The 26,492-nt window shown below is 40.6% G+C and overlaps 3 protein-coding genes across 12 annotated transcripts in view; 1 reads left to right on the top strand and 2 right to left on the bottom strand.

Moving 5' to 3' along the window:
- The window catches only part of zcchc24 (zinc finger, CCHC domain containing 24), a 34,052-nt gene extending 20,554 nt beyond the window's left edge, over window positions 1-13,498 (top strand). Inside the window, exons 3-5 of one of the 2 annotated variants that reach the window (XM_051422492.1) lie at window positions 5,841-6,005; window positions 8,920-8,995; window positions 9,135-13,498. In XM_051422492.1, the coding sequence (XP_051278452.1) occupies window positions 5,841-6,005; window positions 8,920-8,995; window positions 9,135-9,220 (327 nt within the window). In that variant the 3' untranslated portion in view covers window positions 9,221-13,498. Of the gene's footprint in view, window positions 1-5,840; window positions 6,006-8,919 lie in introns of both variants that reach the window. The other variant, XM_051422503.1, reaches the window with a different exon arrangement.
- A 1,218-nt stretch (window positions 13,499-14,716) lies between these two features.
- On the bottom strand, window positions 14,717-16,948 carry ppifa (peptidylprolyl isomerase Fa). The gene is made up of 6 exons (XM_051422518.1): window positions 16,777-16,948; window positions 16,614-16,644; window positions 16,394-16,482; window positions 16,223-16,319; window positions 15,390-15,465; window positions 14,717-15,277 (listed from the first exon to the last, which is right to left on the bottom strand). The coding sequence occupies exons 1-6, from the start codon at window positions 16,918-16,920 to the stop codon at window positions 15,142-15,144; spliced, it is 573 nt and encodes a 190-aa protein (XP_051278478.1). The 5' UTR covers window positions 16,921-16,948; the 3' UTR covers window positions 14,717-15,141.
- Window positions 16,949-18,443: 1,495 nt separating this feature from the next.
- zmiz1a (zinc finger, MIZ-type containing 1a) overlaps window positions 18,444-26,492 on the bottom strand; it is a 98,728-nt gene continuing 90,679 nt past the window's right edge. For 8 of the 9 annotated variants that reach the window (XM_051426952.1, XM_051426963.1, XM_051426974.1 and 5 more), the window contains 13 exons: window positions 25,828-26,007; window positions 25,542-25,610; window positions 25,275-25,440; window positions 25,041-25,182; window positions 24,672-24,882; window positions 24,392-24,497; window positions 24,070-24,230; window positions 23,898-23,965; window positions 23,679-23,747; window positions 23,302-23,585; window positions 22,783-22,979; window positions 22,019-22,303; window positions 18,444-21,753 (listed from right to left, as the gene is read on the bottom strand). In XM_051426952.1, the coding sequence (XP_051282912.1) occupies window positions 21,646-21,753; window positions 22,019-22,303; window positions 22,783-22,979; window positions 23,302-23,585; window positions 23,679-23,747; window positions 23,898-23,965; window positions 24,070-24,230; window positions 24,392-24,497; window positions 24,672-24,882; window positions 25,041-25,182; window positions 25,275-25,440; window positions 25,542-25,610; window positions 25,828-26,007 (2,046 nt within the window). In that variant the 3' untranslated portion in view covers window positions 18,444-21,645. The remainder of the gene's footprint in view (window positions 21,754-22,018; window positions 22,304-22,782; window positions 22,980-23,301; window positions 23,586-23,678; window positions 23,748-23,897; window positions 23,966-24,069; window positions 24,231-24,391; window positions 24,498-24,671; window positions 24,883-25,040; window positions 25,183-25,274; window positions 25,441-25,541; window positions 25,611-25,827; window positions 26,008-26,492) is intronic. The other variant, XM_051426997.1, reaches the window with a different exon arrangement.

The following is a 26,492-nucleotide window of genomic DNA, read 5'->3' as shown; positions in this document are numbered from 1 at the left end:
ATACACTTAGGAAAATGTAACGTGTGAAAGTATGTGACTTCTTCTTACTTTTTTTCCTATTTCTCTGGACGTATTTTCATGTTCCAGATCTGAATTGCCTTGGTGTGGTCAACCCAAACCAAACTGTGCACTAAGAATTGTTGTGCAAGTATTATTTGCCCCAAGTGACCCGACAAAGTTTTCTGCTCCTTCTGGTGTGGTCGGACAAACAACCTCAGGCTTTTCCTTTTACAGTGTACTGAATTATGCTGTGACTCACTGACCTGTCTGGGGCTCACTGATCATGTAACTCTATGGTGCGGTGATGGGAACATCAAATCATGCCGAAGAATCTCACATTATCATAAAGAACATCGAGTCTCTGTACTCTGCTTTGAGTACGAGCCTCGTCATTTTCCCTTTCGGATGTTTAGGTTTATTTGAAGACATTTCAAATACTCAAAGACTCCGTATTATTCATATATAGCTGTGCTGCATTTGCCAACGGAGACCCTGCTCTCCAAATCCAGACCAGTAAAGTGGTTGCATACAGTTACCACCAACAATTTTCCAAAGCCTCACTGTTGTTTTACCCAACAAATCCCTTGATTTCCCATAGAAGTGGACAAACCACCAAATGGCATGTGACATTTGCATAAAAACCCAAGCTTTACTGTATTGTCAGTGCTGTCTCCTCGAATTTGTTGTTTATGGACTGACTGTGGGCAATATGTGGAGCCCAAACCCACTGTAGGTAGATGTCTCCTCTAATATGTCGAGAAAGTATGAAATCCCATATCCCCAACCTTGAAAGTCTTTTAGAATGTTTTCTCTTAACGTTTGGTTTGGAAGGGACATCTAATATTAAACCAAGGCTAACCTATCCAATTGCTAGAGACAGAGGATTAAGGGTTCAGGTTTTTGAGGCAAGTGTCTGAGAGTATACAGTCTGGTGTCTGTCCACTGGTCATTACTCTTTGTCTGGAATGTAAGATCAACACAAAGGCAAGATCACCTTTAGGCCCCAGACAGTGGTCTGGACCACATTTTCCCAGTGGTCAGTAATAGACTTATTTTCGTGATTTACACTGGAGCACAATGTCAAGATGGTTATGTAGCAGAATGATATTCAAACTGCAGTTTCAGAGTCAGATTCTTTGACTGCATACCTTTCAATCAATTTCACGGTGTTAGCTGAATTACCCTGAAATTTAAAGACATCACAGTGGGTGCTGTCTAGACCAGGATCGCGCACTTAAACACACCTATTCATATTCAGTAATCTACCTGCACTAGCGCACATGCTTCAAATTCCTAATATTGTTCTGTTTGTATAACATATGTGTCTTTAAAATCGACCCCCCCAGAGAACTGTCTCCGCATTCCTCCACATGATAATGAGTCCAATCCACTGTAGTTGTGGCCAGAGCTGCAGTGGTTAGTTAACACTGTTTTATCCCCCACCTCTCTCCCTCCCTACCTCTCTCTCTCTCTCTCTCACACTCTTTCCCTCTGCCTCTCTCTCTCTCTCTCTGAAATGTATAGCCTAATTGAAAACAGAGCAGCGATTTTACGACGGCTCTCAGTGTTTCTCGTGTTCTGCCCCTATGGAGGCCATCTGCTTTGGATTTAGATTTCCTCCTCCTTCTCTCTCTTTCTCTCAGTTTCCCCTTCCCTCTCTCCACCCTTCTGAGAGGGGCTGATTGGAGGGTCTCTCCACAGTTGGCTCGGGCAACCGTGGGGTTTGTGGTATTTGTCCACTTTACTTTCTCTCCTTGTGTTTGTTTGATTCTAGAGCAGCAGGTTTTTTAGACTGCCTTCATTACGGGATCCTCAATGAGCAGGAGGCTGCTTCTCGTCCAACTTCGACCTTAATTCCTTCTCAGTCTTAATAAGCTTTCTCCTGTTTCTGTTCATCTTGTTTTCTTGTTTCTCATTTTTGTCTACTTTGTCTTACTGTCTCTTGCGCAGCTCTGTTTATACTATTTAATGCAGTTTGTGAGCTCATTAATCCTGCAGTGTAAGCCAAAGAATGATCTGTGTCCTTGTAGCAGGGCTAAACTCGTGAGTGGGAGTAGGGCAGGAAATTGTGTGCCGAGATTTTCCAGTTTTGTCTCAAGAGTGTATGAAAACCTGTGGATGTGGAATTTCTTGAGAGTTTATGTGTCTGTGTGTGTGTGCATTTGTGTCTGGGTGTTAGGGCAGAGGGACAAGAGGAGATAGAGGCATTGTGTGTGGTCATGTTTTGCGTAGAGATTGCATCAGTGAATGTGTGTATCACATGTGTATATGCTTCATTTAACAGTTCACTGACCCCGTAGTATGTGAGCATGTGTTTGTGTGATATGATGACTCCCTGCTGTGATCTGGACCAAAGGAGGATGTGGTCACTAGCTGTGATTATGGAGCCACACTGTCTTCTCTATGGACACTGTCCTCTACACACACACACACACACACACACACACACACACACACACACACACACACACACACACACACACACACTGACCCTTATCTCAACACACGGGGCTCTAGCCTCTGGGACACAAACAAACATTGACTCAGTGCAAGCCGGCCCTGTCAAAGTGATATGACAAACACAGCCCGCCATCTCCTGGCCCAGACAACATCAACCGATTTACTTTTTCAAAGCTTTGCTTACACTGTACAGACACCTAAAATGCCCTAAATGGCTCAGATATGTCCACTTAGCTCTCACTCTGGCACGAGCTTGAATGGCTTTATTTGTAGAGTGCGAAGGAAAACAAAACACATCCTCCTGTGCAGGCTCATCTCCAGAGCATTGTGTGGTGTGATGACGCAGTTCCATTAAATTAGTCATTGTACCGTGTGTATTGTGAATGGTTTGTAAATGTTGCTTTAAAGGCAGCAAAGCGTGGTTATTTTCCTGGAAATCAAGCCACACTAAAACATTTACTCAGTCATTCTAGTGTTTACAGCTGAGGGTTGTGATTTGTAATCCACTGACTGCACCAATGTAAATGGAAGGACAAGCCTTGTATGTATGTGATGAAACCCAAAGCTTCCTGCGTTAGCTGCTTCTATGAATCTAGCTGCCATATTTCTCAGCCTGCCTCTGACATTCATTCCCATGTGTTTGGGTGTCCATTGGAATGTGCCTGGACTGTGGCTGTAAAGTTTATGACTTCAGAACCAAAACTTGTTCTTCATCTAAGACCTCCATGAGAGGCAACATGTTGGCCTTCCCACAATGGGAGTATAATACTCCAGTTTATAACTCTAAATGTCAAAATATGTTCTGAGTTACTTTGCAGTTGTGTGTGCTGTATGTAAGGCAGAGGGGATATATTTGATAGAAGAAATTGGTTCATCCAAGGCCTTTTCAGGTTTTTGGTGAATTTTTATCAAGTTATTGTCAATATTAATAATGTATTAGATGCAATGTGATGTCATTCAGAAGTAATACACGTAATTACCATCTAAGGTTGCAACTAATGATTATCTTAATTATTAATTAATCTAATGTCTATTTTTCAATTCATTGTTTAATCTAGTGTCAGATAATGATAAATGCATTTTGTAGATTCAAAGAGCCATAAAAGGACGTTTTTCCTCGTCACTGTCGCCAAATACTTGCTCATGGTGGGAATTGTTGGGTCTGTGTAAATAGTTTTATAAGGAGTACAGTCTATACCTGCTCTTTTTTGAAAAGTTTCCTTCTGTTATGATTTGGCACCATACAAATAAAATTGTATTAAATTTAATTTGAATTGCATGTTTTATCTGACCGTCAGTCGTAAACCCAAAGACATTCAAATTACTATCATAGAAGACAAGGAAAAGCTTCAAATTCTCAAATAGTTTTTATAAAAAAAGGACTATAACGATTGATCGATTTTCAAAATAGTTATTCATTACAACAGATGAATGGAAAAATCTAATTCCTTCAGCCCTACATTTATATATACACCTTTCTTATATTTGAAAACTGTATTAACCTCCTTAGGACGCAGCTGACCAACCTAATCGTCAACATTACATCTACTTTTGGATTAGACATATAATCCATTTTCTGTGTGCACGTTAGCAGCATCTTCAAATTGATTGCAAAGGGTGGATCGAATCTGAAAGTACTCAGCTGTAGACGGAGCATGACACACAACCAAAGGCCAAGGCCAGACTCTGGAAACAGCATGGAGTGGAAGAGGAATGGTCATGAGGAGGATGAGTGCTGTTTCTGTCCTGCTGAGTCCTGGCTGCAGTATCTGGGAGAGATTTTTTACATTTGAACAAACAGCTGTCACAGGAAATTTGACTATGTTCATATTTCCAAATGAATAACGAGGGTTAAGGTTAGACCTCCTGGGTAGTACACCTGGTACTCTCATCATAGTTTATTTTTAAATTTCAAAATAGTCAGTTTTATTTTATTTGATAAAATAGTGGTTAGTCTCCCAGCAGCACAAACCTAGAAAGTGCTGTATTTTGGCATTCTTAAGAGTGAGAATGGCAGCCTGTTTGTAGTTACGTCATATTAACTATATCACTTGTAGGAGAGCATCCAAACAAAATGTTGCCATGGCATTGTCTTTGAGATTGCCCACTGATTGCATCAAGACAACCCTGTCAGTGTGTATAGACCAGTGTACTGCAGGCCAGCAGAAGTCAGATTTTCCAGCCTGCGTGCTGTCACAGTGGGAGATGCGAAGCTGACAGTGGGGGTTGAGATCATGCTGTTGAGGGGCCAGATTGAAGCACAGCCGCTCATACTTAGGGTTGGCTTGCCGGTGCTGATGCAAAGTGCTGACGTCTATTAGGGCAGAGCCAGATGCTGCTGATTAAAGTTCCTATTACTCACACACAGGCCGGGACAGGGACCAGGGATACAGATTGTACCCCTCCTCTCACTCTCACTGCCCTGTGCCCCCAACACCCCCCCGAAATCTTAAAGTGATTGTGCAAATAATCTGCAGTCTTGAAGGGGAACCAGGAGTGGACTGGCCAGGTCTAATTTCACTTCGAACGCAGATCATTTCCTAACCTTCTGGAAAGCTGCCATCAGTTGCATGCTGTGCATTGAAATTATTTCTGTCATATCAGAATTCCATCTTTGCATGAAAGCGTTTTTAAAGTTTGAGATAATGCAACACAATCCTTCCTTGGTACTCCATTTAAAATGTTTGTCTTCCAAATGGAAAGATTTTGTGTACCAAAATAACTAAGCAAGTTCTGGGATGATTGTTTCTGTTTTTTTATTTTTTGATGATGGAGCTTCAAATTGAGAATGACAAGCTCTGACAAACTTGCTAATCAGTGTACATTTGGGTTTCTTTTGGCAGCATAGAGAACAGTTTGTCTTTTGATTTATCCTTTTGATGACATCAGCAGTACATTTGTTTGTGACATGCTTTTAAGAGAAAACTCTTTTCCCCCAATGCTGTTATAGTGGTCTAAATAAAGTTGCCAACATGAAGTCATTGGAGCGGCTCCTCCCAACAGTATTGCCCTCAGGCTAGTGCTTTTACATGGCTGACTGACTGTTTGTAATCATCTCCCTCATGAGAATCAGAGGAGTAATTTAACACAGCTGTAATGGAAGTAAATGTCAATTACACAACTAGATATTGTGCCAAAACTGTGTGTAGGAGTGTGCTGTATGATGAAGTTGGATGGTTTAGCACGACAAGGATGGACACACCCTGCTGTCAAAGCTCATCGTCAATTTTCGTCCAGTTAAACGCAAGATGCTCTTGTCATTCTGAACTCCCTGCACAACACTGCATTCCTAAAGCTTTTATTTGAATGGTCAAGAATGTAAAAGTAATGAGTTTCCTACATGTGCATACATTTTATTCACCATGCTTTGCTCTTTACAGGCCAGACCCAAAGGTGAAGGGCTGACACCCTACCAGGGGAAGAAGAGATGCTTTGGAGAGTACAAGTGCCCTAAGTGCAAGAGAAAGTGGATGAGTGGCAACTCCTGGGCCAACATGGGACAAGAATGTATCAAATGCCACATAAACGTCTATCCACACAAACAGGTACTGCGACCTATAGTATGAGATTCACTTTCTGACAACTTGCATTAATGTCTTGAAGTAAAAAACAATAGTCGTGCACTTTGTTTAAGTGGTAGATTGATCCGTCTCAACCAAAGCGAACAGATTCCAGACTCTGGTTTGCATGGCTGCGTATTGTCTTGAGGATATTCCAGATGGCCTCATTAAAATAAAATAAAAATCATACCACTAACAATTACTTTTGCCTCTTTGGTAATAAACCAGCACTGAATAAACTAATTACATTTCCTGACTGATAAAAGTTTGGGATTATTTACTGAATGTCATCAAATCTTAAAGCAAATATTTCTTTATTAATGGCTCACAGACGCAAAGTAACTCCAGGGTAATTGAGGCAGAAATTCCTCTCACATGTAATAATACGAAAAAGTGAAATCATATAAACCTAGATGCTGTGGAGTGTTTTTCCGAACAGCAAACACTCAGAGGGAATTAACGTGCTGGTGAGCTGTCTGTTCAGCTTAACATTGAACATTTTCCTCACAGCCTGTTGACTAAAGAGATGGATCGCCTGAGAAAGAATCTGCTCTGTTTTCTCCAGCTACAGATATATTTATCCTCGACACTTCATCTTTTAATATTTATGCTTTTCCACATTCTTCCAATTCCACTTCCTGAAATAAAATTGGGATTACCGTTTGAGGCCCTGTTCGTTCTCTAAATACCACGGCTGACCATGCTCCGCTCTGTTAACACTTACATAAAATGAAGCAGGAAAGGCACACTGCTCAACAGATTTACCCAAACTTTCTGGCAAGGAGTCACAACATTCCCAGACAATGGAAAGTTAAAGCATCATGTATTCCAAATCTTTTCTTTATTCATTTGCATCTTCATCAGCGTGGGATCTTAACCAAGTACATTAACTATAACCTTAAAAGTTGCCGGTACTTCAGTATTTCCATGGTGCTCACTGGTGAGAAAAACCCCACTCTTCTCTGCCTCTGTGTCCTGTGGCAAAGCTACACACAGGCAAGCAAATTCCTTGCATTTGCAGTGTCACCCACTTAACATATTTCCCCCTTGTCAGCATTTGAAATGGACCACTAACCTCCGTGTCCTCGAGTATCAAAGAGTTCAGCCTCTCAGCACAGCTCCTTCCATCCCTGCGGATTCCCATAAATAACCCGAATATGTATTTTCCCATCCACATTCATAAAATATTTGTCCGCAATGTGGCTGAAGTATATATGCACAATTTTTTGTTGTGACAGTGCTGACCTTTGAGGGAACGGAGCATCCAAAATGGAGGAAGCTAACGTAGCTTAGATAGTAATTATAAATTCCTCCACAAATGAAGAATGGTCATGAGACAGGAGTCGGCAGGACAAATATTTGAATAAACTATATAAACTTATTGCCCCTTAAGTGACCGACAAACAAGCAAAATTACAGTTAAAACTATTTAAACAAACAACTGCTTGCTAGTTCAGAGAGCTTTTTCCCTCCTTCAGTGACTCTTTATTGAATGAAATGATGTACAATCCTAAGAAGAATGTCAATGTCACAGTACAGACATAATAGAAAGAAGCTTTGAGAGCTATTGTTACTAACCAGCACTAACATGTTCCTGGTGTGCTAGTGTATTTTCCGTTAATTCACCAGTATTTACAGTAGGTGACTAACTAGGGTTTTTTTTCCCCCTGGTTTCACCTCTCAGGTTATATAGACACTGCCCTAACGTTATGTAAAATATTATTATTTACAAGATTCACATGACCCTACAATTGGAACATCAATGAAAGCTATATTTTATTGCATTTTTAATTTATTGTATTTTCACGTGGTGCAGTTATTTCATATGTTATATGGGTGGTACATTAATAATACTGAAATTTAGGTCACATTTCTAGTTATTTTGTTAGACAAACAAAGATTTTTAACATAAATAATTCACAATATTTATAAGGTAAAAATTGCATTCACACATATATTTTTGTTGTTGTTGAACACAAACCCCTACACCTACAACCTACCTACAACCCCCATAACCTCAGATGCCCTTGATTCAGACAAACAAAAGCTTAATGTGATTCCTGTTTCTATGCCAAACTCAAATAAACCCAAATACAAGTTAATTATCGCTGTGGGGGAGCTTTTTCTTTTCACCTCCTCCAAATAAAAGGCGCTCAGACTCCCTTGAGTTTCTTGGTCAAGGACACTTCAACAGGGAAGATGCCTGCAGCACAGGGACCTGAACCCAGTTCATTCTAACCACTGAGGGGACCCCATAAAATATACATCAGATTTTCCAGCTTTCCTCAAGGACCTAATGTCTTTGACGCACCGATAGTAAAGTCTCGATACTTCCTGGCAGACTCATTAGCGGACGACTGAAATATCTCCTTGTAGTGACCCATGGTAACCTAGTTTCCTTTAGTTAGACCACTTGGAATAAATAGTGAATTAAAAAGCTAACAAGAAAAGAACAATAGATGAGAAATAAAATTTTCCAGACTGGTTGTTAAAATAACCTCCAAACTTGCTGGCCCAGAAAGATTCCCTTTGTCCTCAATAATGATTCCAAGAAAGTCATTGCCGTAGCAGTTTGCTGATATTTCCATACAGGTCATCATGATCAAATGCATACTGGATCTTTTTCTTTAATACCAGGTTGTTAAAGTGTACTGCAAGTTTCCAGAGCTGATGGTGCGTTGCCATATCTCTGCAACTAATTGTGTTCAGTACATGCCTGGTCTGTGAAGAATATGGGAGTAATGCTGGCGGCCAAAGTAGTTAGGCATATTGCTGAGTTGAATCTGGTGCCAAATCAACTGCTTGCAAAACTCAAGAGTTTTATGCCGTGTGTGCTGCTTAGTTTGCCTTCTTCAGTGTTTAATATGACTCATTATTGGTCCTCTGTTTCTATCCTCAGCGCCCGTTAGAGAAGCCGGATGGCCTGGATGTTTCTGACCAGAGTAAGGAGCACCCGCAACACCTGTGCGAGAAATGTAAAGTCCTGGGATACTACTGCCGCCGTGTGCAATAATCATCTTTATTCAGAGTCAGAGAGCAACAGTTGTGTCCCAAGTCCTGTTGCTCATCCTCCATCAAGGCTGTTAACTTCATCCCTTGCCTTGCCCTGCCCAGGTTTCCCACATCCCCGCCCTGCAAGCAACATGGCGTCCTTTCCTCCTCACGACTTCCCTTCCTCCTCTCAGAAGCCTCACATATAGACGGTAGCTCTAACCTTCTCTTCTTTTTGTCCCTCTTCTCAACCACCAGTGGAACACAGATTTTTAGTTATTATGCTTATTTTTGTTTTAGTGACAGTATTGAAGATTACATCCAGGAATGAGAGGAACGTGTTAACTTAGGATCAATATTTATCTCTCAAAGTGCTCTTCATCAAAAGCAAAAAAAAATTGCCAACATCAGTGACTTTTTTATGCCTCATGCAGAAACCACATAACCCCATTGATCCAAACTCGATGTTAAACAACAGCTAATCGTTGTATTGAGGAATTAGCACCAGGCATATATTTCATTGGTGTCACTGACAGTATTGGTCTCAATAGATTACCTCGCCTAGGGGTTTGTTGGCTTTGTGTTTACAGCCTTCCATTTCCCTGCCAAGTGTAGTGTGTGGTAATGTGATGAACATTTAACCAAGGCCTCTCATGACGGTATAATGTATACGAGGCCTCTGATGTCTTGCCGTATTAGGGTCAGCAGCACATCTTATTAACTGTGAATTAACCGAGGGACAATGTGCCATACATCCCTAGCTTACATTTGGCCTATTTATTTTCTTGTCGTCTAGTGTGCAATTTGAATTTTAACTGGGACATAAAGAAATGTCTTTTGTATGTTTGTATATCACATTATTGTGTAATTGCTTCCACGTGTCTTTAGAAACTACTGTAGGTTCAGTTGCGTAGAGTCGCTCCTCGTTTAGATTTAGTGCGTCACTAACAGATAAGGTTTCATTCTCCCTCTGTAGAGTATTTTTGTCGCCACACAAATTCACAATTATCTTGTGGTATAGCTTTTAGATAGGTAAGTTGTGTTCATTTCGAAACACAAGACTGTCAACTGAGAAGGAGCTGTAGGAAAACAACAGTAGTTTCAGTACCAATGATCTTGCCATCCACAATGTTTCTTGCCAGTGTTGAATATTATATTTTTCAAAGCAATCGAAAATATGAACTGCTTTCCAAAATTTGATTAGCATTATGAAACAGGATTGTACTGTTCACATGTAAAGCCTGGTTGGATTTTAACCACAAAACAGTCAAACTCAAAGGAGATGTTTGAAAGAGATTCAGAAAGATATTTGAGTTCACATTTAGTGCCAGTTGATGCCTCGTAGCCTTAGTGGAGTCAGTGGAGCTAAATGGAAACTTATCCAAGGGCTTGCACCCTTCAAAACTATGTCCAAAGGCTGATTGCAGTGTAAAGAGAGTCTAGAGAGAGGTGAAGCTTTGGAGAATGATTTTTAGGTTGTTTGAGAGAAACAATAAGATTTAATATAGAAGAAGGTGATGCTGAAGATTCAAGGATATATTGAAAGTTATGATGAATTAAGTGTACACTTATATTCATTTTCTGTGAACATAAGTGCCTACTATTATAAACCAATGTCTTTAAAGAAAGAGAAGTACACATCCTGTTTACATATATCACTGTGCAGACCTAAAGCACTACAGAAGAAATTAATGTAGTTCTAACTTATAGAAACCTGCCTTATAAGGAACCTTGTTATAAGAATTGTGAACTATTTTATATGTACTGTATTTCTAGCCTTATAAAAGCTGGTTGACTATATTTTATACTGTAACATACTGTATGTGCCTTAAAAAGATTCAAATCATTCTGAAGTATCAGGACATGGAGGCCATTTGAAATTGGGAAAAGACATGTGCAGAGTTGGAGCAGTAATATGTGCATGTGGTAACTGTGATGCATAGTAAGTTTAATGCAGGTTCAAGATGTGACAAAGGACAAGAAAATGATACAGTTCCTCTATTAGCAGTTTGAACTGGCATGGTGGGTGTTCGCTTCAATGCAGTTTGCTGGGTTGGAGGCACAGGCTGAAACAGCATTTCCAGCTGGCAATAACAATCGTACTGTGGTCTGTTGTCATGGAATATCAACAAAGATGTTATTTCTTAGTCGATCCTCACAACAGAACAGAGTCGCACATGAAACTGTGGACCTCACTCTTTGTTTTTTTTTAATCTATTGTCGTTGTGTTTATCCAAGGAACCCTGGGTTTTGTCAAAAAATATACATGTTCACTTGCCTTAGTGGGAGAGTTTTCAGTGGCCGATAATGGTACCGCACACTTTAGGGAAATTTAGCTAAATTCCGTCTGTAAACTCAAAGGGGCACTCCAGTGATTCAGTGTTGCAGTTCCACACAGTGAGAGACTTGCATGAGACACTAAAGAATGGTCTTTACTTTTAGTAATGCAGCTCAAGCTCCAAAAACGCTGGATCATTAATTTCCCATAATGCAACTCAATAACATCTTTCAGTAGAATTCCCCAGCCTATTAAATGCCACATCTTTCAAACTCTACATCAAACGTTTGTAACACTGGCTTTTTGGTATTTTTCTCAGACTTGACAAACCTCCTCCAGAGCTACAGAAGACATTATACAACTGTTTTCACAGTCCGAAAAGTATTCACTATCACGGGTAAACTGAACTTCAAGAGTAAAATTGATGGAGTGCCCCTTTAAAAGAAGGAATTGGCTGATGTGCATCTATATTACCACAAGTTAAAGCTAAGCCGAATGAAAGATTCTCCTTTCAGCCTGTTACTGTTGGGAACAATCCATTTTTCTTAATGTTAACATCATCTTTCTTTTGCTCCGTGTGATGACACGAACCTAACAGGTCTTTACATCTGAACCTTATTGTGACATCACACCATGTGGCTGTAGTGAGAGGAATAGATACCAATGATGCCTTATGAACTAACCTCATACACAGGTAACAGTGTTATTGTGATTCAGAGTTCTGGCAGAAGAGATATGAGAAATCCTGTTAGAGAGTTTGATTCCGCCCAGAGACATGTTATGAGGAGGCCATTTTAAATGGCAAATCAAGAGCCAATGGAAGCAGTTGATACAATACATTTGCAAAAAAAAAAAAAAAGAAATCTCTGCTTTCAGACGTAATGTCTTGAATTACATATACTTGACTTTTCTAGTACCTTTGCAGTTCAAATTTGTTATTTTCTATGAATGAGATGTGTATTTTGGAACACTTAATAGATGTTGAAAATTTTAAAGCAATCTGCAAAAACTCTAGAGTTATTTCCCTGACAAAGATAAGACTGTTTTATGTATATATTTGATGGCCATTGTTTTCAAGGATAGTAGCTCTTTTAAAGTGTTATGCAATATTGAAGCTTTTTTGTGTGAAGAAGGGCCTATTGCTGAGAAATAAACAAAGCTGGGAGTTTTTTTCTTTATGTTTTACAATAATCTGAGGGGTTATCCTGCAGAAATATTTATGGAAAGATTTTTTACAACACTTTTTGTATAGAATATGCAACAAAGTTACACTAAGAAGGAAATATTGATGTCTACATAGAATATTATAAAAAAAAAAGCTGGTACATAATTAATACCCTTTCTCAACTATAAGCCATTGTATTTTTGTGTTTTGTTTTATGATGTTATCAGTGTTGAATAACCCACGTTATTCACTTTGCTGTGTGTAACTAATTATGAGCTGCCATTTACATCCATACAGTCGCATGTATTCATTTTGTAAACAATATTATGAAGATATATTGTGTTAACATGCAGAAATCTTTTTTTTTTTTCTTAATTAGTGACGGATACTCACCACTGTATAAGCACATTAAACTGTGAGATGTAGTTTGCTTAAAGCAGCAATGACAAGAAACTATTATAAAATGTTACCGTGTTATTAGTAGTTTAGGGAGTGTATACTTTTGTCAAGAAAGCGTGTGTGACAAAGAACTGTTTTAGAGTTTGCATGTGCATGCGTTTGGTTTTGAATGAAATATTATTTTGTGCAATGTATTACTTATTTAAATTACAGTAGTTTGCTACAGTACATATTGTTTTTAACATTATCAGCAACTTCTGATTGTTATTAGTCCTGAAGTATTTCATTTACCGCTAGTGTAGCCTCTACGAATAATACATATTTACTGAATGTAATGTGTTAACACTTATGTGGTCAATTTGGAAAGTTGTGTTTGTATTCTTTACTGTCTGTATCACTTGAGATGTTTGTAATGCAATATTGCAATAATGTAATATTTGAATTGGACAGAACACAGGCGTGAGGTAGGGAAGACAATGATTTTGGGAAACAAGGACAGTCATGGTTTCGAGAGTAGACCACAGGTCTGTTTTTCATGTCCATGAAACGGCATTCCAAAATGTGCCTTATTTGTTAGTTGGGAAAACATTTTAGTGCTATAGTGCTGTCGAGAGTTTGATGAATAAAAGTCATATTGAGTTAGAACTGCTTGGATTATGTGGTTTCATTTGTTTGGGCCCTCTGCTGAATTGTTGTTACCAGTAACTGGGAGGTGTTCACTCTGGAGTTTGATTTCAGCCAAAAACAACACATTGTTTTCTGAGAGCTCCTGTCTGTATAATATTCATTACAGAGTACATGTTTTCATCGTCACACTGCACTGTGTCTTTCAGTGCAAGCTCGAAGTCTTATGCAAGACTGGAGCATATAGATCACGATAAAGAGGCTTCTTTAATGGATTATTCATGGTGGTTGTGTAATGCAGAAGGCAGAGACTCGTAAAACTTTTTTTTCACTTTCCGTGAAAGTGCTGAAAGACAACAGACACATCGAGCTGACAGGTCTTGATTTCCACACTCCGAGTCAAACTGTGGACAGGAAAACCAAAACACACAAAAAAAGGACACCCACTGACATGGGTGCTGTGTGATAAATGTGGACATTTACAGCAGAAGAACCAGCTTGTACCAGTTGTAAAGATGTCATTGTTTTGCATGTGTATTAAATGTTGGCCACAGCACCGCCGTCTTTTGAGCCAAGTTTCCATGCACAATATTGGACGTGCATTCCAAATAACTAAAACTAAACCAGAGGGTGGGGACCCAAATTATATCAAGTTTGTTACAACATCTCTAGCTCAAACAGAGTGAGAGCTGAAAAGTCTCTATAGCAACAATGTAATCTGAGAATTCAAACAAACGGTGGAAGGTCAGCACGCATATGGTTTCATTTAGGGGCAAGAGCTGCTTTTTCACGTCGCTTCATTATTTACTTTCATAAAGTATTAGCTCGATAAGCAGCACCACCCAGTCTCTGGTTTTCAGACGTGTCCTGGCCTCCTTCTCTCTCGCTTCTCCGCCAGACGCTCTGCTCTTCAAGTGAAGAGGAAGAGCAGCCCACATACAAGCTGAAGACATTTTCAGGTTCCTTTATGGCTCCAGCAGATTGAATCATGTGCATTCACCGTGTCCAATGAGGCTATAGCCCACAGGTCTATCATCTGTCAACTGCATTCATGTGATATTTCAGCTCCACTGTAGGTGGATGTCACATGATGTCACATCCTGCTCTGATGGACAGGAAGTCAGTCGTGCTGGAGAACCGGTGTCTAAAAAAAGCTGCTGGATCATTTCCAGGAAGCTTTAAAACCAGCAGGGCTGGTGGCACATGAGAGCAAATGTCCTGTACTGAGACCAGAGCTGGTAAAATCTTAAAATGGTCATTTATTTGGCAGTAAATATAGAGTAATTGCACAATAAGAACATTTTATATAGTGGTTGACGTGTACACAAATTAGATAGATGGAGTTAAAACGTAGAAAAGCAAGATATCTGTAGCAACTACGATAAAAAGATTTTGAATTTTAACTGTCAGTCTTTCCATTATTAGTATTACTTATAAGCAAACAAAAACAACGTTTCATACCAGATTTTAAGCCTGAAATGATAAATATATGCATCTTTTTTACTTCATAATCAACAGTAGAAATATAAGATTTTAGGGTAGAACAGAACCACTTGTGACAGTTCCTCCTTGAACGTATCATGAAAATGGGATGGAGGATAAAGTAAATACTAAATCGCTGCATTCTGAGTCATCCGACAGAAGTCCACGTGTGAACTTAGGTGTTATTTGATCTCCCCACAGTCAGTGATGACAATTTTCTTGATCACGCCGCCGTCATGTAAACCAAAAGATTCCATCTTGGTGACCACATCCATACCTTCCTTCACCTGCCCGAACACCACATGTTTACCATCAAGCCTTTCAAAAGAGAGACAAAAAGGGACTTCAGCAACTGGTGAGTGATTCAGATTTGGATGTGGTGAGACTATGAGCTGAGAAGACTGATTAGAAAGTTCTACAAAGTACTTACCATTCAGTTTTAATCGTGGAGATGAAAAACTGGGAGCCGTTGGTGTTCCGCCCTGAATTCGCCATTGAAAGTGTTCCTGCAGAAATCAAAAAGCCAACAAGTAAATCAATTAAATGTCATGCAGTCAACAACATCTTGACCTCTGTTTACTCTGACTGGCAAAAGAGAAGCATGACACGAGTGAACAACTGTCTTGGGGAAGGCCCGTTTCTCTTTTCTGAAGCTGACGCAAACTGTGATTATGCAACGCTTTGAAACGAAGCACCAAATAATCAGCATGTGGGTGAAGTTTATTCAAGAGAGGACTTATTTGGATTAGTGCATGTTGTCTCACTTAAAAAAAGTAGGTCATTCACCTGGGGATTGCAAAATCCATATAGGAGGTGGGTTTTTAGTGCGGCATGAAATTAGGCACTGCCATCTAGTGGAAAGGCAGCTGTATTAGGATACAGACAAAAACCTGGCAGATTATTCTGTTAGGAATGCAGGAAAAGAGACATGTGTATCAAAATATACACAAGAGCTGCAATTTATAATTACTTCCTTCACTGATTCATTTGTGATTACTTTTTTGACTTATTAGGCCTTCAGTCTTCAAAATGTAAAAAAGTAGCTGATTTATTAATTCACTATAAAAATTGTTGATTCCCTTTCTGTCTTTTTTAATTCTGCCACTTCACTTCATACTTTCACCAGCCTACAGACCAGAATAGAAAGGCTATATATGAAAAGATGTTATGCATCATGGATGAATAAAAGGCTGTTTGTTTTGTCCTCTAAACAAAGATAAAGTAGTCTTCCATAAACGTATAAGCGAAGCTGAGGAGATGTACCTGGACAAGTGTGTTTTAATTTGAAGTTTTCATCTTTGAACGTCTTCCCGTATATAGATTTCCCTCCTGTGCCGTTGTGGTTGGTGAAATCTCCCCCCTGTAACATAAAACACAGCAACAGTCAACATGGCAAACACTTCTCACCTTATGTGTCTTCATTGTAAATCTTACCTGACACATGAACTCAGGTATGACCCTGTGAAACCCACATCCCTTGTATCCAAAGCCATGTTCGCCAGTGCACAGTGCTCTGAAGTTTTCTGTGAAATGAGTCTTGTTTATTAATATTAAAACAACTCAAGTATAGGTAAACAGTTCTCCGGATGGTGACAAAAACAAACGCAGCTCTTGACGATAAACTTTGTTTGCTAGGAAGCATTATTAAACATACCTGCGGTCTTTGGCACTACATCTGCATTCAACTGCAAGACAACACAAATCACATTCACATTAATGCACGGATGATAACACTGCACAAAGCCCTCATCTGAACACAGGTCACGGGTCTGCGGGAGAGACTAATGCTAGCTAACGTTAGCCAGCTAGCTCGCTACCTCAATAATTATTCTTCCCAGAGGCTCACTGTCGGCCTCGACGTCCAGGAACACGACGGGGTTCTTGGCGGGACCGCGAGAAAACAGCCTCGCAGCGGCGATGCCGGGGGGGCTGTACCTGATGCGTTTTTTTATTTGTAACATCGCTGCTCAGCCGACAGGGTGGGGGGGGAGGGGGGGAGGAGGAGGGGGGGCTCCTGTAAGGCCATGGGTGCTGCTGGTGTTTACGTGTGACGTCACACAGACCGACAGTCATACAGCGACACCACGTGGGCGGTTCAGGAAGTGAAACAACTTGAGAAAGAGTTGACAAGAAAAAAAAAAAAAAAAAAAAAATCCTCATGTAAGATCTACTTTGCATGAGTTTCATCGCTTTACGGCGCCTTAAGCATCACCATGGCAACTGAGCAACTACATCCAGGATGGACAGGAGATTTGATTTTATGCTTAAACTTGTATGAGTTATATATTTTCTTTCTCATTTTCTCAATGAAGCAATTCAAATCTATAAAGAGGAAACAATGCACTCTTTTGCTGACTGTTTTTTGGATGTACTCTACTGTACAGTACCCGGCTATTGAACTGACATTATGCTCGTCTCTGTCAGTCCTGGGCACCATAAAAGTAGCTTTTCCATTCTGATATAATTTGCATTAGTGCAATTTGCATCGCTTTCAACGGCTCACTGTGATGAAAAACAGCTCAGCTTTTAAACAAATACTCATTTGACCCCAAAGGGCTGTGCTACAGTGCCTTTGTGTGTATTCAGGTACAGGATTGGCAATGGTTTGTCTGACGTTTTGTCAACTTTAGTGGTCATACTGTATGTGAAACTATATATCACTACAGGACAGGCATGATGGCATTAATAAGTCTGTTCATAATAATCAGTTCACAAATTTAGCTCCAAACATATAATCTGACAAACTGTGATGCCTTTAAAACAACACGTGTGATGCTTTTTAATATTTCTTAACCACAATGAGGGGTATAATTATAGGGTATATTTTCACTGATCATCACCAGGGGTTGCAAAAGTTTTAACCAAGAGGGAACTTTATCTGACATTATCGGTGTCAGTATAGTGATCTCAGGTACACTGAATCAGCCGTAGCCGTATGGTTTGTTTGCCTGGTAGCTGTTATTATTTGCTACAGTCTTTGAATTAATCTACATACTTTCTGTATTGATTTCAGCTCACAGGATATTAGATGAATTTTTGCTTTTCTAGATTTAACAATGCCCCTTTTACTAATACCTTGTGAATTAAATAATAAAATGGTTAAATAAGACCTCTTTCACAGCAGACATTTTGACCTGTCACAGTTGTTACTAATAACATTAACAATACCAGCATGCACAATACCAGGACTCTGAATCCAAAGCAGCTAAATGGAATTCATCCATCGTTAATGTTATTACTCACACCTAAGCTTTTCCTACTGTGACATGTCAAAATGTCTTCCATGAAAATGGCCTATTGGTTATTCTGTGCTATTCCAGCTTGTAAAAAAGATTTGTAATGATTTTTGAATTATTGTAATCGCATATTCTATGTAGTTTATTATTGAAGATATCGGATTGTGTAGCACAAAATTACCGTCCTTTTGATTTATGTAATACATGCTGGTTGCACTTTGTATGTCAAAAGACACAGAGGCCATTAATTGTGTTTCATCTGAATACATATTTATTAGATAAATATTAGGATGTCACGTCATCTAACTACATACAGATTTGCAAGACTAAAAATCACAATGTTTTGACCAGTTTAGAATATGAAATGATTGTACATAGAATGTACAAAACCAAAGAGACAACTGCCACTTGTTGTGCCAATCACTTCAGATTGTACCTTTATAGCATATTTTTGCCAAATTGCATAAAAATTATAAATTTGACAAAATTTTTTACAAACTGTAAATTTGGAAACAACCCTTAAGAGCCACTCAAAGCTCAATGTCTCCAAGTCCCAATTATACCTCAAAGGTTTTAATAATTTTGTAGCACCTTTATAAAGTACACAGGTAATAGAGAAATACACAGAAATTTAATATTACACAAAGGAAAAATGTCTTTTTTTCTTGGAAACCCCACGTGGAGGGGCACATAAAGTATCTTACATAAATGAACAGGCGTGGTTAGAGAGGTCTGCACAGACACAATCAAACACAGACTCATTTTGCCAATTCAATGTCTGACAGGAGGATGGAAGCTTTACAAATTTCTAAATACACTATGCACACTCCCCCTGGAGAAAATGAATACATTTCTGTTAACGTGTCTCTATTTGTCATTTACATTATATACACATATCCCTTACATACCCCACCCCACCCCACCCCCAACCCTCTGCCACAACCTCCCCTTGTAATGCAAATATGGGGGGGTCTCCCCCAAATTTCATTTTACAATAATAATTGCATTCGCTTTTAAATCCTCAACTCAAATTTCCAACGTCTGCAATCAGACAGTACAATTTGTGTCGCTCAAATTACAAGACTTGAATTTGTGAAAGGTCACACTTACAGTTACACACTGTGTAGGGAAATAAAACATCCCACTGCGGCAGTGCATTGTCTTTAACAAACATATAGACGAACACAAACAACATCTGATCCTTCAACTGTGTTATATGCAGGTGATGTGATCAATTTTGAAGATCAGTCAAGTCATATTTGGTTTTTCAGATGGATTATGAATCTCAAAATGGGGGGAACTTTTATACAACAACATACAGTATACTTTTAAATCCATTAACTGTACTGCATAAAACTGTGTAAACCAAATTATACCTGTCATAAAAACACGGGACAAAAATAATAACTTAAAACAACATAAATTGTGATGAAAATACACAAATCATGTTCACACATTTTTGCTAAGTATGGTTATCAAAAAGCTCATTATTAGGCCTCAAAACAATCCAGAAGACATTTTGCACATTCTCACTTTAAATAAAGAGGATGAGGTCACTTGTTCCAATAATATTAAACAAATCATTTTTGGAGGAATTTAGACCTCTAAGCTGCATTAACAATCTTTTAGACAGAAAAAAACAGCTAATTTAAAGCTGACCGATTTATATATATGTATATGTATATATATATACATATATATATAAATATATATATATATATAAGAGGATGAAACAAATCCTCTTAAAAATTGCCTGCAGAGCAAAGCAAATATTCCTTTCCACTGATGCATTGTCACAGGGTAATGGAAAAACTGTACACAATACACAGGTACTCATTACAAGGCCAGTGAGAGTGCATTTGGATCAATTCGTTACAATATTGGACTGGTTATAAGGGATTCTGTGTGTGTGTGTGTGTGTGTTTGTGAGTGTGTGTAGTCCTTGACAGACATTACAGTACCATGTAGTTGCCAGTAATAGATAGGTACAGTACTGTACAGTCACAAAGTATTCACAAAGGGTATATACAACAGCTCTGGAAACACTGTTGGATCATGCAGGATGTTTTTCCCCCAAAAAGATGCAGTTCAACAGTAACAAAACGACGAAAGGAAAGATCAGTACAATCACACAGACGTTTTTATAAAATACAGTGATTTAAAAACTTCTGTAGACGTCTGTAGGATATTGAAATCCTGCTCTTACACCAACATAACATATCCAGGCCCAACACCTTAGAAAAGCATAGGACAACTTTGGTGATGTGTATCTGATTAATTAATGTGAGACAAACATAAAAAAGGACATCAATAATAAAAACAACTGATGAATTTGAAATAAAATAATAAATATAAAGATGAGAGAAAATGTTTTGATCAAGCACGTTTAGGCTGGACAAAGACAACAGGAGCCATTGGCACACATGCACTTGTGAACAAAATGGTGCTGAATTTGATGAGGAAGAGCGAAACATTACAATAAATACACAAGAACAACTGCAGACTGGCTGGAGAAGAAGAACTGAGTCAGCTCTTAAAGTGGACTGTGTTCGCTTTCTTCCATTCAATATATTTCTTTCCTCCTCTGCCTCAGACTTTCTCTCCCCACTGTCTTCCACATACGCTTGCAGGCAAACAAAAGAGGACATGTAAACACACACACACACACACACACACACACACACACACACACATACATAGGTATATACACCCACTGACACACACACACACACACACACACTACATTGCACAATGTGCACTCACTTCCTCTGTTGACACTGGAGGACGTTTTAGCTCGTCCTTTCAGTGCTCTGATTCTCATGAGTTCCAGTTATTCAACTGTCACACACAAACACACACACACAAACACACGTGCACACAGAAGTCTGGGGGTCAAAGGGCATGGCATGTGCCAAAGTTTTGGAAGAACACATTTCAAATAGGTTAAAAACACTCTTACAAGACGATGCTTTTTTTTCACAAAAGGAAAATTAAAAAAAACAAAAAAACAAAGCTACAACACTTCTGTCTCTCCCCTGTGTTGTTTACACATGATGATTATAGCTGCACAGTTTTCAGTTGAAAAGTCACAAATATCATATATGTATATATATAATATCACTTTAGTGCCCGCCAACATGGCTGAAAATGGTGTGTTTCGAGTCAGGCGGTGGAACTGGTGCGTGGAATCTTTACACGTGGAAAAAAAACAGGGTGCAGGCATGAGTGGCGTTCCTGCTTTCTCCCTTGGAGTTCCCAAACAGGCGCCTCTTTTTAGCCACGCCCCTATGCCACACATTATCTGTTGAGAGACTGTGTACATGTGTGCGTGTGTGAGCATAGGAAGCTGCTCGAAGTGTTGATAGGAGCTCAGTAAGGTGTCTGTGGACGGACAGTCAAACACATCACGACCCCCGTAGGTGCAGGAGCATTTGTATGGGAGGCGAAGGGCTAGTTGTTCTCGAAGAGGGAGAGAAGGTCGTCATTGCTGTTGGCGGGAAGGTCGGGGGGGTCAAGGTATGATAGTAACTCGTCTGGGTTGGCCAGCTCCGGAAGCAACTGCGGATAAAAGGCAGAAAGAAATGATCAGAGGCAAGGCTAAATAACCTGATAATATATTTATCTTTGTGATGCCGGATGACTTTGAGTCATGCTCAAGTGTCTTGTCGAAGCAAGTGTACACATAAACAAAGCTACCACTGCTCAGAAGCAATTTGAAAGTCAGACACAAACAGAGCACACAGCAAAGAGATGAGGGCAGCTGCAGCAGACAATGTTAGCTGTAAACAGGTAGCTTATGGTGCCCAAAAGTGGGCACACTTACATCCAGGGAGGGTTCAGGCATATCCTGGGCTCCCTGACCCATCTGCCCGTCTGAGGAGGAGGGGTTAAAGTTCAGATCGCTGTGGGGGTGACTGTTCTGCCCAGGCTGCTGAGGCTGCGGCTGAGGCTGCGACTGGCGAGGCGGCTGCGATGATTGGCCGCTGTGGTGCAAGGGTGGCCCTGACTGGCCACTGTGATGTAAGGGCAGCCCTGTTTGGCTGCCAGGGTGGGGAGACGCATGCAAGATCTGCTGCATGGAGTTATGGGACTGATCGGGATGGGACATCTGCAGGTGCAAGAGGGAGACAGAGAGCCAGAGAGTGTGAAAAATAAAGAGCAGGACATAGAGAGAGAGACACACAGAGAGAGTGAAGGGGAGAGTGTTAAGGGGCGGGGAGGGGGGTTGCGTGGGAAGAAAGAGAGGAAAAGCGAAATGAGTTCCAGCGTGAATAATATGGAACAGACCTTCTAAATGGAAGCTGTGATCAGCAGACATGTACAGCTGCAACATTATACGATGACATAAGCATGTGAGCATGACTGAGCACACATGCTGGCCAGAGGCACAGGCTGCACCTTGTTCAGATATTTCAGAGTGGCACAGATTGTCTGGAGATTTTCTTCTATAAATTAAGGTACCAAAATATGCCACAGGACAAAATAACTAATTAAGATCCTTAAAGCTTAAAAGCCAGACCAAACCATTTTCTATTCCTATAAACATACTTTATTGGTACAGTGGCATGGGAAGTCGACCCTACTTACTGCATCATTCATGCCGTGGTTAAGGGGCTTGTCCTGGGAGAGGAGACCACCGGGTCCATCTGGGGGGTGGGAGAGTTGGGGGCCATGGATGAAGTCACTCATAGGGGGTCCTCCTCCACCTCCTCCTCCACCAAGCCCACCACCGGAGGGGTTCCCGTGAGGGAAGTCGAAGTTCCCTTGGCTGTGGTAACTGTTTCCTTGAAGGACAAAAGAATGAAACACGTTTTTGTCAAGAGGCTAACAGCAGTCTGGCCTTGTTAACTTGTCCAATGAGTCCTTACTGATGCAAAAAGTTATCACATTGTACATTGTACATTTTACTGTTATCAGAACAATGAGCTTAGAACATTTTAAAACAGGTTCAGCATAAAGCTCTGCTTGGGGCTGTTTCTTTGTTTAATGCACTAGAGACACTTCAGTAGTTCCTGCTATAAAATGAAAAACAGCTCACTTTTCAACAACTAAGCTGACTATCCTGTTCTGTATCTACACAGCAGGATCCTGGCTGCTTTTCCTTACCTGCCCCAGGGTAATCTCCCCCGTTGCCACTAGCATGATGACCAGGGTGTGGGGGGTAGGGGCTGGGACCTGCTCCATGGCCAGGTCCAGATCCTGGGCCAGGTCCAGGCCCTAGCTGGGCGATCATGTCCATCACATTGGGCATGGTCATCTGACTGGGGCTCATGGTCTTAAAGCGCTTGGCAAGTGGTCCGTCAGGGTCTTCTTTGATGTGTACCTCAGACTTAATGGGGACAGGTCTCCAGCTACACGTAGGGTCTATAGTGACCTCCTCAAACTCTGAACTATTAAAGTAGAAAGTGTGTGTTTAATTTTTAAACAATGGAGTCAAAGTTATTTGCGGATTTAGCAGAAGAAAGAAGAAAAAAACAACTTACTTTTGAATGGCATTGAGGATTCCCCACATGTACTGGTCCACCTCCAGGCCTTCTAATAATGCTGTTTTACTGAAAGGAGAAAAAAATCATTAGATTCAATCTATTAGACGTACTCTTGAAGAGTGATCTAAACCTTACGTCCCCGTAAAGAAGAAGAAGAAGATATACTTTATTAATCCCCTAGGGGAAATTGTTCAAAACAAACAACCTTTTACTTACTTGCACACAGGACACCTCCATGTCCCCCTTTCACAATTGAGCTGTAAGTACGACTCTAGATCGAAGCACTGTGGAGAACAATATCACAGTTCATTAGAAAAATCTTCTCCCATTCACTGGGACATGTGACATTAACAATAAAGTTTTACCACCTCTTTAAATCGGAACAAACCTGGACATGTTTGCAGTCATGACCTCGTGCGGGTAGCTGGATGCGTCGGAAGGTAATGGGACATTTCAGCGACACTTTAATGGCCGTCTGCTCCACGCCGTCTTCCCCGTTAAGAGTGGTGTTGCCTGCAGAGGCCGCCACACTGCTGAAGTTCCTCTTAACTGAAGAGACAAGGCGTTTCAGAGGAAAGGTATTACTTTGAACAGTTGCATGCGTACTTAAAGGCCCATTTTAAAGCAAACCATAAGGAGAAACAGGTGTAAGCTTGTGTAATTAAGATGTTCTTATGCATAACTACACTAAGAGACAAAATGAGCCATACTCTTGGTGATGCAGTGTTCTGCAGGAAGGAGCCTTTTCTTCAGGAGCCCCTGGAGGACGGATCGCACAGATGGCCTGTGGACCAGCTGCAGCACAAACAGGTGGGACTGCAAAGCAACACAAGAACATTAACACAAACAGAAAATAAACGGAAAGTCGATTTAGCACAACGCATATACTAAGTTAAATTATCTGTGTGATAATCATCTCAGCTGATCTTTCTGCTGAAAAAATAATTACATTTCTGCACTATTTGTAGTTAGAAATATGTGTCTACTCACACAACAGCAGGCGGTGACTGTAATCTGGATGGTGTTTCTTCCAGGTTGGCATACATGCTTCAGGTGCAGCGGTTTGTGGGAAGTTTTGTTGTCCCCCCTCTCGATGGTGAGGGGCGTAGCATTCACGCTGACCTGGACGGAGGCGGGCCAGTTGGTGTTCATCTGCCTGTCTTCGTGGTGGTAGCACTTAAACTGCAGCTCAAGGTCTGACCTGTTAATTAGGATGAGCCAGCTGTTTCAAATCTAGTCAGAATAATTCCCTCTATATGAAATTTATGACAAACATGCAAAGTTTCATAATTATGTTACAATTGTGGTGTGGACTGTATGCAAACATAGTGGAAGTGGGGGCTTGTGCGGTGGTCCTACCTCCACATGAGGGTCTGGTGGACGGAAGGTCGCAGGTGGAAGACGTGGTTACTGACAGCCAGGTTGTGCTCCAATCGGAACGGCTCCAGCACCACTCCATCTCTGACAGGGAACGTCAGCCGCAGCTCCTCATTGGGGTTAGCTGAGAAGAAAAGCAGAGGGGGTCGACTTTTAATCTAAAACTGATAAAGTCCTGCAATGCATTAGATTAAATAAAAGAGCTGGGGTACTCACTCGGAGGGGGCGGTAGTGCTGTCATATTTGGTTTCATGTCAGGTGGAAACGGGGGCTTCACATCCTGGTTTGGCGACAGGTACGGAGGAATACCACTTCCCGGGGTCATAGGAGGTGTGGGGTTTCCAGGGACCGGGGAGTGGGGGTAGGTACCGGGCCTGGGGGGCTGTAAAAGGCAGGAAAGTATAATAATGAAAACATCTGTGTAACTCATTTAACATACATGACTGGGTCAAATTTACCACAAAGATCCTGCTGAAAACATACCCCATTGCCTTGGCCGTAGGAGTATCCACCTCCAGAGAAGTTGGTGCTCTGACCATTGAAGGGCTCTTGCTGTAAAGGAAATAAAAAGCAATAATAATTGTATATAGTTCTTGATAGCAATAGCACCAGGCATACACCATGTGGTTTGTTGAATGTGCTATATATATATATCTTGTAATCTGTCTGTCTAAGTCTAGTGCACGTTGGGATAGGCTTTGCTGCCCCTACGTAGGAATAAGTTGTTGTAGAAAATTGAGATATGTATGAATGGTGTGGCATAACAGACCTTGTAGTACTGGCCCATGGGCATGCCAGGTGGGTACTGTCCTTGGCCCTGCTGCCCTGGCATCCTCTGGCCGGGGTAATTAGGAGATGGCAGCGGCCTGGAGGCATTCGATGTGGGGTACTGGCCCTGCTGTGGTGGGAACTGACTGTTTGGCCCGTACTGCTGACCCCCGTAACTTGCCTGTGGAAAGAAAGTTAAAGATAAAGACATCAAACGTTGAAACTGAGGGAGAGGTTGAGGTCTAGTTATCTCCATAAAACACCTAAAGTTCTATAATAATAAATTCAAAACAAAAATGAATATAAATCTCAACAGATATGCTGTCAATGGTAGAATGAACAGGTAGCTGAGGTATTCTGGTGCAGCATCTGCTATACGCTTTCATGCGAATTAGTGGCAAAATGGAAAACTGTAATAAACCTCGGATTTCGGTTTGGATTTTACTTTTAAACCTGGAATTTGTAAGTCATAGCTTTCTGGTCTGATGTTCAGAAACCTCAGCACATTATTTACCATCAGTTCCACAGCAGCTCTCTCAAATCAGAGATGAAACACACGTATCACTCCAGCTGCTGTGTGATGACTACAGGTGTGTCAACTGCACAGGAAAGATCTGACATTCTACAAGTTGTTGTGGGAAACTGACTCATCAAACAGAACAGATC

This window comes from Dicentrarchus labrax, unplaced genomic scaffold (genome assembly GCF_905237075.1).
Source record: "Dicentrarchus labrax unplaced genomic scaffold, dlabrax2021, whole genome shotgun sequence".
Classification (NCBI taxonomy): Eukaryota; Metazoa; Chordata; class Actinopteri; family Moronidae; genus Dicentrarchus; species Dicentrarchus labrax.
The sequence above is the reverse complement of the archived record's forward strand: the minus strand, read 5'-3'. Positions and strand labels throughout refer to the sequence as shown.